The 19,926-nt window shown below is 33.0% G+C and overlaps 1 protein-coding gene across 1 annotated transcript in view; it reads left to right on the forward strand.

The window, feature by feature from the left end:
- The window catches only part of LOC123712795, a 113,157-nt gene that overhangs the window by 21,650 nt on the left and 71,581 nt on the right, over positions 1-19,926 (forward strand). Inside the window, exons 2-3 of the mRNA XM_045666062.1 lie at positions 11,993-12,308; positions 13,040-14,316. Of these exons, the coding sequence (XP_045522018.1) occupies positions 11,993-12,308; positions 13,040-14,316 (1,593 nt within the window). The remainder of the gene's footprint in view (positions 1-11,992; positions 12,309-13,039; positions 14,317-19,926) is intronic.

Below are 19,926 nucleotides of genomic sequence, written 5' to 3' on the forward strand. Positions count from 1 at the left end.
AAATGCGCACATAGAAAGAAAGTACTGGGCCAACATTGCTCAATATACTGTTATATATTATAATATTATGCATCGTGGAAAGGCTAATATAATAAAAGCGTTTTTTTTAAACGCAGTAATCTCATGAATAACTACGGAGGTAATCTGTATCTTCCATGAGGGCTAGCAATATTGGTCTCGTTGTTTTGCAATTTCAATTTACTTCTCTCAATATCCATAGCGCATTTCGTATTTTTTTTTTACAAAAACAACAATCCTGTCCAAACAGGTGACCTTAGATCAACAAGAATGCGTAACCAATAAAAAAATCACACACACACGCACACACGAATTACATAATAAAAAATAGTAGAATTTTTGTCAAACGGACACTAATGTAATTCGTTGAATACAGTAATGTAACTAATGTAAACTAAAACTAAAAAGCGAATGGCCCGGTCACTGAAGGAGTGCCGACCCCCGCATCGCAAGTCGGGAAGCGGATTAGGCTCTGCTGTTACTGCATCCCGCCCGCAATTGTTGGAGGCGCCTTGAGGTTTTAGCGGTTTTAGTTTATGCACAATCGGGAGTCCCACATAACGCTCCCGCACTAAGCAGTTGCGTCGCGGTAGTGTATGCGCATTGCATTTCCCTAGGTAAACGAATATATATATAACTAATGTAATACAGCGATATGTTCCCTTTTAGAAGGTTAGTCCGAGCCATCCTAATCCTATTGCAACAATTATTAAGTAACTATTGGAAGATATATAAAGGGAAGTGAAGCCTACAATTTAGTTAGAATTACTTACATGTATATAAGTAATAGTATTTATTATTATGTTATAGAAATCAACTTTGGTAAATCAAAATCAAGGAGGCCGTTTTGCTAACGAAATAAACGTGGCAGAGTAATTGATACATAGTGCAAGTCTATGATTATACTATAAAGAGATAAAGTTTGTGAGGAAGTCTCTGGATCTACCGCAACCTATTAGGACAATTCTTTTACCAATATAAAGCACCGTTATTTGTGAGTGACAGACTTTATTAATAATGCTATGTATACAAGCATGGTAGTCGCATTCGCGAAGTAAGAAGGAAAGAACGATCGAAGTAGCGTAGTAGTCTTATAGATGTGGACTAACAATATATATGATGGAGTTCTTGTGACAGCATATCTAACTTTTGTATGGCAAAACAACGATTACTCAGCTAATCTAATAAACGTATATATGTAGCGTATTATTTCAGTATTTTGATATAATAAAAAAGTCTTAGCATTATCTGTTTCATGGATAATTTTTCCTTAATAGCTTACTGAGCTACCGTCACATTTAGAGTTATATGTTAAAAAACGCTGGTTTAGATTCTAACCTTGCTTTTTATTTGATTCCAATAATTGTCAGTCAAGGTTGTTTTATCAAGGTCACTTTACCTTTTAAATAGTTCTAATCCATTGCGTACTTAGAGACGACCATTTAACACTATATGTATGGCCACAGATTGCATCCGTGGCTTTATTAATTGAACAGGAATGTGATCACCTTTCTAGGCTTGACATATCTCATACATATTTGGGTTTTAAGACATTCCGGTTTGTCAGGGTAAACCAACACTGCTGGACACTAAAATTATACGTACTATACTCACTGTTTAAACTTACATCAATTGAGGTCATTGAACTTTTTTGGCATACGATTTTTCTGTGGACTGAATATCATGTCAATAGTTGGTTGAAAATCAAGATTTTCAATATATACAATATAACCGTGTAAAACATTACATATGTTTTATTCGTTAATATAATTTCTTAAGTATGTCATATTCTCAATCGAAATCATGTTAATATTAACATATTATATAATGCGGATGTTAGACATAAATCTATTACGAACTTACAATGCAAACTAGTTGTGTGTGTGTATGGCCCGTGATATCGTAAACGGGAAATATAAGGAAGCGAGTTTAAAATATATAACTACATTTTTGATAGTTTTTTAAACTCATGAAACTGATTAAAATAATATAAAATCGATGAAAATGTACTTCCATTTCCGTTAGAAAATTTATTTTTCTATTTCTTTAACCAAACTAACACGAAAATGTTTTCAGTTCATCTTAATTATCATCTATCTTTGGCTTAGCAGATGATCACTTTCGTTAGTTTTAAAATTCGGTATTATACCCAAAGTTATCTGTAACCCATTAATTTGTTATATAATTGAAATATTTCAATATTTATAAACTAATATCTCCTTGTATTAGCTCTCTAAATATAAATTACTAATATTAATAACCTAAACCTTGTATACGAATAGAATTAGAGTTTCAAGGCATTTAATATAATTTCAATACATTTTCGTAATCATGCAATCTTTACGTACCGTTTTATAACGTATACGTAATTGACAAGTTATACACGATAGGTTTTCGCTTGATTAGTCAATATATTGTTATCGTAAGTATATAATCATTAATTACTTGGATTTATCCCCGTTGTTCAGTCGCGTGAGCCAAAATGATTACAAATTCCGTACCACTTATCATCATGACACGTGGTTATCGGTTTTGAAACCGTGACGTGCGGGAGTTCAATTCCCAGTATGGATAATACTTATTTAATCCTGTTCTGATGGGATGTGAGGACCTGAGTGATCACTCACTAATATTTCACAGGTCAAAGTATCTCGGAAACCGAATAAGTTAATTACTCCAGCAGCCCTAAACTGTTACATCAGTATTTCCATGTCCCCACAGTTACGTTACCTAATATTCTGAAACCGGAAAAGTTATGGACATTGAAAATCCCCATTAAAGCTATAGAAGGAAATGAATGTCTCTTTCAGATATCATAATGTTCTGACGTGACAAAAGTGAATATCATTTTAACTTACCAACCAATGTGTGATTTTTTGTCCATATTAGTTTATCAATTTTGGTAAGACTTAAAACAAACAATTTGTCACTTAAAAATTGATTAAGAATCTGTCCCACTTTCAGATATTGTTTTGTCGATTCGATAATTGATGCGTAATCGATCGGTTTAATTGGGGTTTAATGTGTCACATAAACCGGTTTAAATTAGCGTTATCACTCTTAACAATTGTTACCTCCTTTTGAATTTAAACACATTTCCGAGTGCGAGATTATCGTAAACAAGAACGTATGTATAAACCTTTTGGGTAATGAAAGCACGCACTTTTGTTATATTATTTTAAAATACCTGGCTTCACAAGGTTCATGAAACTTGGATGTTAATTTGCCATAGGCGCAATGTTAGCAAGTTAGTTAGGGAACGTTTTTAAACCCCATTTCGAACTCAGCTTGGGTTTTTAACCGAATTCATTTGCCTCTCCATATGCAGAACATAAGTAGAAGAAACGTAGGGAAACCGGCAAGACAGAATTGGCGGTCAATGATGTCTACCTGTCTCTAAAGAAAAATAATTGATGAAATAGATGCAGTATCTTGTATGTAAAAGTAGAATTCTAAATGAAAGTTATTCGAAATATCGTCGAACGTGTGTCGAAATATAGGTCTCACATACAAAGGAACATTTGTTTTTAGACTAAAACAACCAATTAAATTAAACTAAAATGGCAACACTTAAACAATCAGTAAAGCCGTCCAATTGATTTCTATTGTGCCATACAAGCCATTGTGCGTCATTTGGTGAGGCTAATAAAAATGCAAGGCAAGTCTACTGTCAATGGTATGGAAAAGTTGAGTAATACAAATTTGACAGTGTTATCGGCTGAATTTTTGGGCGTCTCTTATCAATAACACGCGATGAATACGTTTTTTGTTCTGGGTACTAAACATAATTGATGACACTGTTGCAAGAATCAATAGACAGTTAAGTGCACTGTTTATAATTTTTTTAACTTTTAGTGCAAATATCAAATATTATAATTTTTAGATTTTAATAGTTAAGAATGATAATAATCGTTTATTTGCCAAGGTGATGGGTACAGTGGTTAGATCGATCAATTACAAATATCCGCACAAACAGCCATATATAAATAGGCATGCAAATGACATAATTGTTTTTATAATGTTCTTATTAAGAATATAAAATAATGTCAAAGTTAAATTATTTTCGGTATGATATCTATGATATATCTTTATTCGCCTACGCTTTAAAATTATTTCTACAAAAGCTTACGAAAAATTAGGAACAACTGACAACTGAGGTGACACAAAAGGGACACACACACATTATACCCGTATATATATATTATACTTAAATCGGGAAATGGATTATAATTATTGTTTATACTGACTTCATCTTCGCCAAGATAAGCTTAATTCTTAACTACACACAAGGCATCTGATACGAGCAAATTCTCTTGGGAAAAAAAACATTGAAGAATTTGCAAAGCAATTTTCCTGCTCTGTTATTATTGTATAGCTGATATATTACTTTAACAAGTAAGAAAAATAAAACGGCAAATTACTAGGCTAGGGATACATTGCGTTTTCAACTTTTTGGAACTCACGAGACACAAAAAAATTGAAGTACTAGGAATCTCGAAAGAGATAGAACGAGGATAAATATAGAACCAACCATTGTAATTTATTGGTTATTTATTGATGTTTTTATTTAAATCTTGTGGGTATATATTAACTTTAGATTTAGATTTCGTAACTTATAACTGTAACTGAACTATTGGAAGCATATAGAAGGCAAGGTTAAAATCTAAAGCAGCGTTTAGCCAAATGTTGTGTGTGTGTATACACTTAGAATGTGTGAAGTTGTTCCTCCATCATACCTATAAGGAAAAACTATCAAAGAAACAGATGTTGCTAAAGGCGGGCTCAATCGTTTTTTTTATTGTTTATTGATGTTTTCTTTAATTCTAGTATGTATATCAACTGATGCATTAGGAATTTGTATTTAGTAACTTGTAACTGAAAACTTAGCGCTAAGTGTCGAAATTAGACTTACTCTTTGTTTGAGAAACTACTTTACAATTAAATTTGAGTTACAACTGTGATAAAATTCAATAAATCAACTCATAAATTGAAATTTATGTAAACCATAAATGCCATTCAATTTGAATCTATATTTATCAAGTCATTGATCCCTTATCTCTAAGGAATTTCTTCAATAAGAGAGCTTTGGTATGCGTGTGCATTCTGCAATAAGTCATAACATAGAGTCATAAAGAAATTCTTACGGATATGATTGCAGTGTACATATTTTAAATTTGCTTTATTAGCGATTTTCCATAAAACTATATTTTCTGATATCTATTCGAAAGTTTAATTTTGGAATATTATGATTTCGATTAAAGCTTTAGGAGGCGTTCAAGGCTGCGTCTCCTTTCTATAAGGATATATATCCTATACCAGTATAGCCTAGAAATGCCTACACAGCCTGCGAATACCTGAGGCGGGTCCCAACAGGTTTGTTGGACTTGAATGATACATACGTATACATATAGAACCGTGATTCATGAGTTGACAGCCAAATTTACAAAATTATTTAACAGTAAATATGGACTACGGAATGTTATTAAATTTTATATATACTAGTTATCAAAACGTTAGATTCAAGGTTAATTTAAATAACTCCACTGACCCAACATAGTGTATAGAATACTAGTTTACTAACATAACAGTGCCTATGATACCTGGAAATGGGAGACGCTTGTGATTCATTGAAACGGAACGGTCATTGTGGACTGTTGATTACTCAACCTCCATATTATTTTATACATATTATACATCATATGATAAGAATTTCATTGTTTTGTTTATACAGAAAACAAAAGTAAACGAAATCTTGTGGCTGTTAGTAAAAGAATCCTCAACAAACGAAATGCAAGAATCTCGAAAAGGCAGTTATGGTAAAAATGAAACCGCAAATTGATCATGTCTAAAACGTTTTGTTATACGTAAAACTCTATAACAGAATTCGTAGTCGTTATTACAAAAGGTCGTTTTTGTCACTGTCTGGTTGGCTCACTGAGTCATCTACACGCTGCTTCCACATAGGACTCGAGAATTTTTAATTTTTTCCAATACATAGCCGAAGGAGGACCTTATCACCAACTTCAAACATTGTTAAAATACATTTCCAAATCATAATTTAACTTTTATTTCAGAAAATTTAGCGCTGTTATCGTTTCATGATTTGTAATATTATATATTATCTGTATTCATTCTTATAAATTATTTTATAGTGGTAAATTCTATTGCCAAAATTGACGTCAAGGCAGACTACAAAATACCATCCGTATCACCTTGACGACCGTCGTTCCACAACTGAGCGTTTCTTAATTTCTGCCGCGCACTATTACCACGTGGAACCAGCCGCCCAATGAAGTATTTACGAACCAATTTGACTTAGAGTCCTCCAAGAGCGTACCAATTCTTAAAAGGCCGGCAGTGCGCTTGCGAGTCCTGTGGCGGTGCGAGTGCCCATGGGCGGCGGTATTACTTAACATCAGGTGAGGCTCCTGCCCGTCTGCCACCTATAACATGCAAAAAAAAGAAATGGGCAACCATTTTGCTTTTTAGTAATGACAGATTAGAGACAAGAGACGTGTCTGTCATAATTATTAATAAAATGTGTTCAGTCTTTATAATCTTATACTTTAAATGCATTTCAAAAACATTCCTTTCGATGAAAGAAAACAAACTAGTAGCGAGCAATCGTAAAGAGACCGTGTCATTTCCGTTGTAGAATTCGTGCAGTATGTCGTAGAAAGTGTACAGGTAGCAAAGGGTTGACAAAGATCGGAAACGATTTTCCACCTCTGTTTAACGAGGCTTGAACTACGAATCGTTTTGCAAACGAAAGTGTAACACTGGATGACCATTGAGCCATACTATATTATTATGTTTGATTATATACAAAACCAAACTTAAGTGAGTGGAAAAGTGTGGTATGTTCTAAAATAAGAAAAACTTCTGGTAAAAGAAATTTGCTTTTAATTACGCATTTTGCGTTCCTTATATCAAATCTAAAATTGTTATATAAGACGGGATGTCTTTCACTTGGCACGGTTACTGTTTTATAAATTAATAATTCACATGGAAAAGATGTTTGAACAAAATTTCTATAGAGATACAAAAATATTTTTGGGGAGTGAAGAAGATTGAACTAGGTCAGGTATTGGAACAAGTTGTGATAGAATTAGTTAGAAAGAAATCTTTTATTTTGAATGTTATAAACACATTGTTAAAGAACGCATAATATAACCAATAAAAAGCAAGCGAAATAATAATGCACGCGCAATCCCTTTGGAAATATTTATAGTTTAACAAAAACGTAAAACTAACTTGACTCATTGAAGAGTTCGTAAATCTAAGTGACACTTATGTTATTGGACATTATCGGAAACAAGTATCTTAAATTACAATTTATAAGTGTGGTAAAAGCTAAACGGCTCATATTGGGCTCAAGTGTGTGATGATTGTTTACGTTTTTAAATATTTCCCAATAGTATATATATACATATATATATACCTTAACTTGTTAGGTTACATAACTCGAGTCAATATACTTTTTTATATATTCTATAACCATATATGCAGTAGATTATAGATTTAAAGAGTATTGATTTATCCTCTATGGTGTTAATTGCGTTTCTTTCTGACCTTCAAATGTGCTCAAAGAAAACGAATGAATCGCGTATCCAATGCATTAGCAGTTTATTATGTATATAATATATAGTCCCACGAGATTGTGAAATTGAATAGTCTAGAGCATTGTAATACAAGGCAATATATGTAATACCTGGGAGAAAGTCAAGTCTTTACCGTAAAGTCATACGATGTACAAAATTTGACTTGGGGACAATTCCTACCAACAGCGAACAGATCCCAAAGGTTAAACTTTACAATTTAGTTCCTCGTAATAATGTTGAAAGCGAAATCATTATATAAAATATATTCTACTAATGCGAACACATATGTTTTTGTATCGATAAAATTTAATTATACACCGCAGAAAGTATGTCAGTCGGTGACCTGTCGCTGGTTATATTGAACGCACAAGTGAAAGAAGTTAATTTTAACGAAAGTTACATCCTAATTAATGCTTGGAATTTCTAAATAAAAAAAATTGAAATTCATAAAATAGAGTTATGGTCAGCTGTCAGACTATATTTATAGTTATAACCGCGAAAATATTGGCTGTGGGAATACGATTTGACATATGGACCTTAAATCATTGAAATGATAGACAAAAACTATTTAACTTTTATCGTAGATAATATTTAAAAATAAAAAAGTTTGTATTCATTGTAAAAGTATAAACGATATTAGCAATAATCTGAACGCACAGTGACCCATTTTTACTTTAACAGTTAACATGTGTTAAACTGGAACGCATTAATTCAGAGCTTAAAAACATTTTTATCTAATAAAAATAATAATCCAGAGAGAATAACGTATTGTTTTTATTAAATCATATTTGTTCACTATTAAATATTACCATTTTTATGAAAATTCAAATAAATATCTAATCCATCCACTAATAATAAATACATTTAACTATTGGAAAGTTACTCGAAATTGGTGTCAATAAGTGCTTTTAAATATTTATAAAGTATATTAAAGATCAGATAAGTAGGCAACCACATAATTAGTGAATTCTTAACATGAATCATGCTTCATTTCTTAAGTTGTTGCTCTCAATTCATATTTTATCCGCGAATGTTATGAAACGTTTTATTGCGACATATGGAGACTGCGTATACGCGTATGATTCTTATTAAAATTTTATTTATTCAACACTATGTAATCATTTTAAAAGTTATAGTAAATGAAGACATTATTAAAAAAGTATATTGTTTAAAAACATGTTTTGTTTGGTTGATGTCGTGACGACACGACGAAATTAAAATAATAGTTGTCTATGGAGATTCTTCAATTTATTTTCAGTAAGATAATTGAGAAGGGTTTGATCAAATTATATAATAAAATTTACTTAACTTGTCTCTGAAGGTTCTGAAATTTATTTTGAATAAAATAATTGATAAGGATGATTTTATGATAAAATTTAATTAAGCGCCATCTTAAAATTATTTACATAACTAACATCGCCGTAATTCTTATCTCATATTAGTTAAAACATGTTGTAATAGATGGCGCTTCAATCAGTTTGATATTTTTAACGTTTATACTAGATGGCGCGAGTATAACGTAATGTAGAAAGCTTTTAAAATTGTTGTATGTTTTTTCACAAAATGTGCTTTATTTTGTGACAAGGATGATTGTTTACCATGCTCGAGACAAATAAAAACTTCTTCTTATAACTAAATTTTTAATATTTCAAGTAATACGACGAAATTATTATACGTATTAATTTGAAGAAAAAATATTTATTTCCTGTAACTTATTGCAGAATAAAGCTACTAACTAGAAGATTTGATACAAATATACAACTAGTATGACCATAAAAAGCATTTAAACATGAAATATTTATATTAATAAATGCTTTTAAAATTTTCCGCCTACCGTTCTACGCGCACATTCTGCATGTAGTTTCGATTTCCAGGTAACGAATAAATTGCTTGTCCGTTGCATGATTAACGCGCATAATGCATGGTCAATATCCATATTCATCAACCAGAAAAGGCGGGAGATAATTAAATTTGACGATGTTAAATCGCAGCGCAAAATAAAAGCCAAAGAGTCGAGCATAAATTAAATTTTATAAAGCTTATAAGTTTTTAATTTTTTTACAACTCACGGACAGGTTCAGTTATATGATTGACGGTACTAGACACGCTTTATCATTAAAAACCTAATAATACCAAAACGTTTTTTATTATAGAAACACGTAGGTATAAGGTTTACGACGGTCGTAGAACATGTACTTAATAAATATTTGCCAACACAAGAAAAGTTTTTTTTAATCAGGTGTACGATAGTTTCCTCAAACATTCGTTTACGTCAAAACGATATTGTCAGCTTTCGGAACTGTCAAACCAATACGAATACGAAGAGTATTCGTCAACATTATTTTTAACTGATAATACAGAACTAAAAAATCTCGTTTACAACAAATCCAAGATGTAATGTAATTATAAAAGCGTTATCCCGTAGGCTTCGTTTTGGGTGCGGCGCGGGCGCATAACTCCAGCGTGACGTCACCGGTAAAAACTCCTTGAACCCAGTCAAGGTCCTTTAGAGATCTGCTTTAAAATGCCTCCAGACTGTGGTATTCTTGTGTATGTAAATTTTCGTATTCCCTTTTTGATTGATTTTACATTACGTGTAAATATATTTGTGTAATATACTCATGTCTTATTCAATAGACCGTATAATTTTTTTGACAAGTAATTAGAATAAAAATGCCGAGTGTTTCTTAAATTACAGTTTCAATAAGTTCCGTTCTTTCACGACCTGACCATTTTTATGTAATTAAAGTCCCTCTTAGTTGTATAATTGCTTATAATGCGAAGCGAAGAAGCATTTCGTAAAATTACGTTTAGTCGCGTTTAAAACAGATTTTCTCTAAGATAATCGGCGATTTGATTTAGTAAAGTTATACCTAATCTCGCTAACGCAAAACAGAAAAAGGCATAATTATTTCTGTCTTGGACTTAATATAAAGTCGTAAATATATAGTAAATTAAATTCGCTCGCGCGGTATCTTTTCGTAATGTATACGCATTCCCTTTGTCCAATTTTCATTCCTGAATTTAAATTTACGCCATTTTAGGGGATCGACTTCAAGGCGGAATTCGATGCACGTGATTTTCATGTTCAATTAATTTGAACTCAAAATATTTAAACTGGCATTCGTAATTTTGTCTAGATGGGTAACGATAAAATAGCATATATTTATTAGGCTTATAAGAACTTTGATAAAAAATAAAAATAGCCGTTAAATGTGTATTCATAAAAATATATAAATCATATAGTTGTGTCAAAACTTAATACAAAGATTTTTAAAAAGACCACAGATATCGGACCTCTGGAAACACGCATTTTTATGCATCTATAATAGTACGACAACCAAGTGAATTTTTTAAAATTCTAAATAGACATAAATTACATCCCAGCTAGGAAAATTGGAAAATTCAATTGTACTCTGTATTTTTTTACTTATTATTTATGTTTCCCACAAGATTTAAACCTTCCCTGAATTTCCATTAATTAAGTGTAGCCCGAGAATCGGTCCAGCCATTCTCGAGTTTAAGCGTTTTTATACACAGACATATTTATTAGTAACTATTTACTGCGTACAGCGTCTGTCTGTTATGTTAAATTAGAATGTTATTAAATTATTGAATTATCATATGTACTCCATTACTTTTTGTTCCATGGTGTATAGGTTACTTACCCAGTAATGTTGGTAGTTTGATTTTGAGCGCTCGCTGTTGTTCTTATAAGAATATAGACAAGAGAGATACTTTCTCTAGAGTTTTATGACATGAAAACCGCATCAAACTCCGTTGGTCTATTTAAAAGATCCAAGCAAGACTACAGGAAGCTTTGTTGTCATTAAATAAGGTACCATACATCCTGCAACCCTATAATTAATTTCCTTACATATTTTTTTCATTGTTCTTAATTTTACAACCATAAAGGTACTTAATTTTCTACACCATACTTATACAACATAAGCAAATAATTAAGATATAATCATCAAACATCTTGCATACTTCCGTAATATTAAAACCGTGTATCTGAAGAGTTAATCTCACGTCACACCTACATAACGAGTTTTTAAAGTTTAAATATACTTTATAATATAAACATAAATAATAATGACACTATGAATAATATTTATAAAATCTCGGTGGCTGGTTATACAATATTAACGGTTTAGTTTAGTTTGTAAGATATATCTCTAATGGTTAAGCTTTTCGTTTTATGTCGAAAGATGACTCCTTCAAATCCAAAATTGTTTACAAAGAATAATTCGTTTTGGATAAATTGGCACAAATGACTTTCAAATTGTAAAAATCGTTTATAATAATAATCTATTTAATGACTACCCTAATAAATAAAAAAGCCACTTTACGCCCGTATTGAATGGTTCCAGGTAACAGTATGGGGAAACAGTACAGTCACAGAAGTAATATGTGAACTTTTACAAGAAGCTGGGATATCAATAGCTGGCTTACCCACGGGGCCGCTATCACCGCCTCTGGCTCTACCCATCGCTGGACCATTACCCCCGCCTGAAGAAGCTGTACCTCCTCCAACAGCAATTCTTTTTCTTGGAGGTTCTAAAGCTCCAGTTGAACCTAGATCGCCAGCGGTCTACTTAGAGGGTGAAGTTCTTGTAGTTGAATATGAACCACCGCAATGGGATGGAAAGGATCTAGAAGTCTTTCTAGCTTGGGAGAAAATATATGGTAAGGAAATTAATTTGGTTTATTAGTAATTTTATAACCCCAGTCAGCCCCCTTTCTATAACCCCGAGAATCAAACCCAGTTCAGTTAAAGCATCAATAAATCACCTGAGTCATAAAGACATTTCTAAACCTTCACGTAGATACTTTATAATTGGCTGAACTTTCTCATTACATCCTCATTCAATCTGAAGAGGTCTGAATGAGTTTGCGTTCATTGACTTAAGCTTGGCAGCTAGTCATATCTCAGAGCATTTCCGTTGTAAACTGTGCCCGGCCCTTGTGTTCGATAATACAAGCCTAGTATTAGGTATTCCGTCTGCAAACTGTGTTTGTAGAAAGCGGTTTGGCAATATTGAAACGTACGCACGCCGATGCTATTGTCCGGTAATCTTTCGCAGAAGCGACTCGTATGCAAAGCTAATGCAGACGCCGTGACCACCATTCAAATTGATCTAGCAAGCACATAATCTGTATTTTCTTGGAATAGTAGTTTAAAACCAAAAGCCAAGAAACAAAATGTTATCTTAGAATCTTTTAAAGCAATGCGTGCGATCAAGTTTCGTCACTCTAACAAGATACCATAACAGTCGAGCAATTTTTATGGCAATACAGCTTTGGTTTTTATCCTAAAGCATTTGAAAGTTGAACATTAAGTTTTTCTTGAATAATTTAGAAGAAAACGAAACGCTTTCTACACAAGTATAAATAAATGAAAACATGTTCTTTTTCAGCGTCAATGCTGTTCTCCGCCGTTGAGCTATATGGAAAGCCATTACTTCGTGCATCAGCAATTACCAAAGAAGAATATCATTTGTTGTTCTATTATTTGGAATCTGTATCCGAGGCAAGTGAAGCATTAACACAGCGCATGAGAAAATATATTGACTCCGGTCTATTATCGAGTAATTGTCAAAAAGACGCAGAAGAAAACAGTGAACTTGAGTCAATTAACTCGCAATTATTTAACAGTAGACTCAGCTGTGAAATCGAATCGAAGAGTCTTTTAACTGAATTAGTTCAAGAAGGCATTCTGTCCCAACGTGACGTAGATACCGCTTCTGAAATGACCACTTCAGTGTATAACGAACATGTGAATGATAATAAAAAAATTGAAGATGATAATATATCCAACTCATCCTCTGCTGGTGTTTCTCTACGGAAAGTAATTGTTGATACACCAGTAGAAAACCCTGAATCTGTTGTTGACAGTTCCATCGTTGAAAATACAGATAACATTACAACAGTGACAATTAAAAGTGGCCAATGTTGTGCAGATCATAGAATATCCGCTGATGTTACAGAAAACGTTTGGTCTAATGTAAGATGGGATTTCTTAAACCCAACTGATTTTGGATACGATCAAGTGCCGAATGTAAAAAGAAGTCGATCAGACTCGGCGCTAACACCAATGGCGACACGACGTAGCGAAGAAATCTATGAGACTCTACGAGACGATGGTGATTCATGTGGCAGCATGACACCTTATGAATCCATAGAAGACTTATATGATTGTATCAAAAACTCTGCGTACAACAATGTTATCGCAGAATCTTCTCCATCAATGGAAAGTCAATCAGAGCCACAATATCCGGACTTCGATGAAAAGTCGAGCACAACACGTCAGAGTTCCGTGAGTAGCGAAAAAAGCGGAACCTCGTCCGCTTTTCCATTTTCAAAGTGCGGTTCGAGTGATTCAAATGGTGCGTACACGTCTTGCGAGTCTACGAGCGGGTTGAGTACTTTCGTCACGAAGAGCATTCCAGAGCTGATTAAATGTAGAGAATTACCGCCGCCGCCTACGGAAGTTGAAATGAATGAGAGTACTATTCTATTGAGGCAACTATTTATGGGTGAATTAATGGACGCATATGGTGAATATCTTTCCGCGTATCCGTATGCACGTGCATTGCTGCGCCGGAAGGTGCGACGAGACGAACATTTCACTGCCCTCGCCGACATCAGACGCGGCGCCGCCAAACACACCATAGCTGATTACTTGGAACTGCCGGTGAGTGCTTTCTATATTATATGACGGCTATCAATTATTGAACGTATGTTGTAATCGGATCTTTATATCACGATACCTTTTCCTCAAAGCAATTATATCACCTTTTGTGTACATGTCGTGTGTGGCTATTATTTGAATTTACCGTAGAATGGAGAACAATACGGTTGGTATCGGAGGAATCTTGGTATGGTGTAGATTTGATGGCGGTCGTGTGACAATGATACTGGCTCGGGCACGCTTGGCTATTCAATGCTAATGGACCGGAAGAGTGCACGTGTAACTCTCTCTCAGTGATTATAGCCATTGTTTCTTTGCTCCTTACACGCCGCTCCAGTACTTACTAGTGTGAAGATGCGAAATTGACACGATTTCTATATATTAATCTGATACTTATTGAAATTTTGTTACAATATAAATATTCAAGGTTAGTTCAAATAAAAAGATGTGATGCTATCGTTTTAGGAATATCGTTATGTAATGCTAAAGGCTATAAAAATATCCTGCCTATTTCGAATTTTATAATACTTGACTAAATCATCAAAGAAATATCTTCTACGAAATAAGAAAACCTTTTACGGAAAAAAAAGATTCAACTATCTCATTTTAATTACTATATTTTACTTATCAGATTATAAATGACGAAATCGCGAAATATAGTATAATGAAACAAGTGTCACTCCCCAGGGGTGCTCGCCTACGCGATTATCATCCCACGTCTTTATTCCAGATCATAGGTTGGGTCTTGAAATGCCAAATCAATACTTAATGACTGCGAAGGTCACATTGATCCATTGTTATAATATTGCAATTACGATTAACCCGCTTTTTGCTGTGCCGAATAAAGGCGTGACTCAGATCTTGTAATAAAATAATTCAAATCTTCATAATAATTATCTCATACAAACCTTTACTTACAGCTATATTCTTAGTATGTGTGAGTTTCGGTAAATGTACAATAATATATTCTCAGTTGCGACAGTTTTCTGTTGACGGCTTACAGATTCAAAGGAATTTTAGAAATACGATATACCAAATCAGAACATATGTATTATGTAATCTACTTTGACAGGTATCGAGATTTAAGCAATCTAATTAAACTTTGGATTTAATGATTAATAATTACTATAAACACTACTGTCAGCCGATCAATAAATAATTTTATTAATGAAATAAAAATTAAATAATGTCATAGAGAACCTTTAATTCGTCTAAACACATTTTTTATAGATTAAGTAGTCTGCGTTTATTTACTAACACTGAAACAAATACAGCTACTTATAGAAGTGTTCTCGAATTAGTAGGCATTTCGTGAAAGTTTTTAGCTCTTTTCACCACGCTATGTCTTACGTGGCGAGGCGCAACTTTTCGTCATCGTTCCAAATCTTCCCTAATTACCTGATTGAGATTTAGAGTCTTAATATAGCGTGAACTGTCTCTCCCGTACGTCAAATTCAAATACGTTTTCACACAGTCGCAGTTAGACCTATGTCTGGTTTGTAACTCTTACCCAAATATCACTAAATGCCGACTACACAACCAATATCTCTTGTCTGTTCATTTATCGAATAAGATCTTAAAACCTTTAAACCCACTTTGATAAATTACAAAATCAGTGCACGTCGTCTTAAGTGTGAATATATATGGACAATTCCAGTACACATAGTGAATTTTGAGTACATTTTTATTATTTCAAATAACGTTATATCTTCAATTGTTTATCAATTTACCGTATAACGTTATCAATATCATTGTATTTTAAGTTATACTTGTACATTATATCTGCTATTTATATTTATTATTTTCTCATTATTATTTCTTATTTTGAAATGATTTTTGGCCATAAGACCGCCTGTCGTCATTTTGTTATTTAACTTCTTTGTTTAGGTAAGTTTTAAAAAATGTTTATTTTCGTTCTTACAATTCTTTCAAGATGTTAAAAAGGAGTAAAACCTACTTATTATTTGTTTACTTTAACTCTAATGTCATTAAATGCTATTTCTTGGTTGACATGAAGCGTTTAATTATGACTTATTTCTTTATACATACAACCATTAATGTTATGACTAGAGCCTAGTAGTTTCGTACACGTGGATTTCGTGAAACCATAATTACATCTAGACTTTGAGTTGCATACAGAGAAACTTAGCCGGTGGACATTTTTTATAATACACAAGGACTAACCAGGAATATAGCCTTTCCTTGTACCATTTCAAATGATATGTTTGAATCATCAGAGTCATTCCACACATGGAGGGGTTATATGTAAAACTGTAAACCTCCTGGTTTCTATAGGCTATTAAAATGTGTGGATCTCAATATCAACAGAAACCTTCTTCTACTAAATATTTTAAGCTCAACCTGTTACGGGGTTTCCATTCCCCTTAGTCACTTATATCCCCTAAATCCCACATGACGTTATCTAAGGACGAATCCCAATTTAGATATATTATTCTTAATGGCGCAGACGTTACACACAAAGCGAAGCATTGCAAACTTTAATTGTTTGGTGCGAAAATTCAGTATTGAAATCGGAATCACCATCACAATTGGAAGTTATGTAACATGCCGTTGATCAGGCAATAGGTTTTTTCTGCATTTCTACGCAAGTCTAACTGGCAAAATAAAGAGTTTTTGCACGTATTTTTGCTACCACATGCTTAAATAGCTTTAATGTGCTAAGTTAATTTGCAAATAAGGTTATTAACATGCAGGTCGAGTCGGCTATTAGAATCTTAACATTCCCAGATTCCCGTTTTCTGAATATTTAAGATTGGTTATGGTTGTCACGTGACTTGTAACTTTGTTTAATAGGAACAGTTTTAATAGAATTTATGTTATCATAGTATTTGCGAATAGTGAAAACTTGAAGTGAAACTTCTGTAGGGGATTTCCATACGTGCTTGTGGTGGAGAAGCCCCCTCGGGGGTGGGACCAGATTTTTAAAATTGGCACATGGACGTTTGTATGTTTTGTTATATAAAAATGACTTATTTCAGGTCCCATTTCTTATTCGGTGTATTAATAATCGTATTTACTGTTTTTGACCTTCATAACCGCCACTCGTAGATTTTTCATAGAAAGTTCTTTAAACAGCTGTTCTTTGCTATTAAAAAGACAGGTTTAGATTATAAAAAAATACATTTGGAATTGATATCGTTTTGGGCATTTGGTCCGATAAACACAAAACGGGGCGGGGCATGAACATAAATTAAACAAATAATATTCGGACATATTAAACATTTATAAGTACTTAGGATGTTTTTACCCAGTTACGCGCTTATAATTTTGTATGTAATTCTTGTTATATCAGTTTCTACACTTCATTAACTCGTAAGATAAGTGCCTGACCCTTATTAAATGCACACAAACAGCTCTAAGAAATGCTAGAGTTCATTTAAAATTGTAATTATTTGTTTACAACGACGACTAATAAACATTGGTGTCGTGAATATATATATGTCTACTCTTATATATTGCAAAATGTACTCTAAAAGAGTTCTCTAAAATCGTCAAAGATATATGTATAATTATAATTATGTCTAAGTTCATCATAAATAAGGTCTTAGGCTAATCATTTTAAGATAAGTAATTGTTATGTCTTATCGCTATGTAGTAGTACGTAGGGGCAGATGTGATGCGCCTCACGAAGTTTCGCCATAGTTGCCTATTAGTGGTCATCCTGCTGCACTCATTGACTGAATCTCCTACGGCAGATTTGATGTGGATTACTTCTGAATTGTTATTTATAACCCTATAAATCAGGTAACTGTTTCTTTAGTTTGCAATTTAATTTGAGTTGACTTTATGAAGAGTTCGTACTTTGTGTCAGTTCATACATGAGTCAGTTACAACGTGGCATTCTTATGCGCACTGAAACACCCAAAGAATCCTATTGTAAGCGCCGAACAATTTATAACCTTATCTAGCAATACCACATTCTTACTAAACCATGAATCACACATATTTGTGTATTACAATTGTAAAACTGACAAATTTTACTATTGAGTATTCTGTCTTGTTAAGTTTTCAAGGGAAAGTTATTGAATTTACATAACAGCTAACGTTTAACGATGGAAGTACCAAAAGTGCTAAATTGTTGTGTGAAACCGTTATCCAATATTTGAGCTTTATACTTTATTTTAGGCACAGTTTTAGTTTTGTATTATAGTAATATCTAAAATAACAAGGGAAACCCAACTACTTCAAATTCTTCGGTCTAATTACTAATACAAACTATTTACGTAACTCAGTCATTTATACCTTCAGTTTATTAAATTCTGGTAATTCAAATATATATATTTAATGTAACTAAAAATGCTTAAAAAATAATATAAACACTCTGGTATATTGTCTTTTGTCAAAATAGATTTTACACATTAAGAAAAACACTTTTTGAACGGATTAAAGCTATGTATTATTTTTTAAAACTTATAGTTATTTACATAATTCTAAATTTTAATTCTTTTTCCGACGTTTCGCGTACTTTTCAGTGTGCGTGGTCACCGTGACCATACATAGCCTTAATCCGTTCTAAAAGTGTTTTTCTTTGGTATATTTTATTATACATAGAGGCTTTGTTATTTCTCTTTTATATTGAACATATTCTAATGATCAATGCATCTTACAATTTATTCTTATATATATTATTTGATTTTTTTGTATAAGCAGTTTTGTTTGTTTGTGTGGCTTTTGTGTAAAGTAAAACCGTAGTTTAAGAAGTAGAAGTTTGTTAACACAAGTTTATAGAGGAATTACCATATTAATGAAAGCGATGCAGAAATGTGAGGCCAAGACTATAACGTAGAGAATGTATTCTTCGTGGCAACCCAGAATGATTAAGCCCAGGCTTTGCAACTTTTAATTTGAAGGCGTATTTCTCTTGAGTACAGATACCGGTAAACTTTTTGAGCATTAAAGAAGCGAGTGGGGGAAAGTTTAGTCATCGTAAACAGCGCGAGACACAAACGTCAACTGATTTACCAATCACGCGGTCGACACGTCACTCTCCCGCCGCCGTGCGTCACCTACTGCCCCCACCAAAAATAGCAAGGACATTTGTTCAAGATGTTTGCCGGTATCTGCATAGTTTGTCAAACTACGCGGTTGATCTATCACATTTCCTTCGCATACTCTTGTATAGCTAACAACTACATAGCAAACAAGTTGTTTACTTTTTCTGTAAATCTTTTATATTCCAGCCTTTTATACTCACTCACAGCAAATACCAGTTACAACGTTATAGCCAATCCGCAATCAGTGAAAACGTAGAAAGCTAAGTAGAGACCACAGAACATACATCATTACATTAGCAATAATGATCTGTCCCACAGAAGGGCAAAGGTTTTCTATAGAGTTGTATGAAACTTGAATTGCTACTTCTTGGCTTTCGTTTTTAAAGATTCCATAAATGGTAGGTGTCATGTTCCCGTTATGAAATTGGACGTAACAAATATTACTATAAACAGAGCTTTAAAAATAATTAACTAAGCAATTTTGTGTTAAGATAATCTTTATTTGACATTTACGCAACACCAATGATGTAAGACAAACATTTAGGATGCAAGTCACAATATTGTCATAAAAAACAGGCTAAGAGAAACTAACCCAGTT

The sequence above is a fragment of the Pieris brassicae genome, chromosome 8 (genome assembly GCF_905147105.1).
Source record: "Pieris brassicae chromosome 8, ilPieBrab1.1, whole genome shotgun sequence".
Taxonomy (NCBI): domain Eukaryota; kingdom Metazoa; phylum Arthropoda; class Insecta; order Lepidoptera; family Pieridae; genus Pieris; species Pieris brassicae.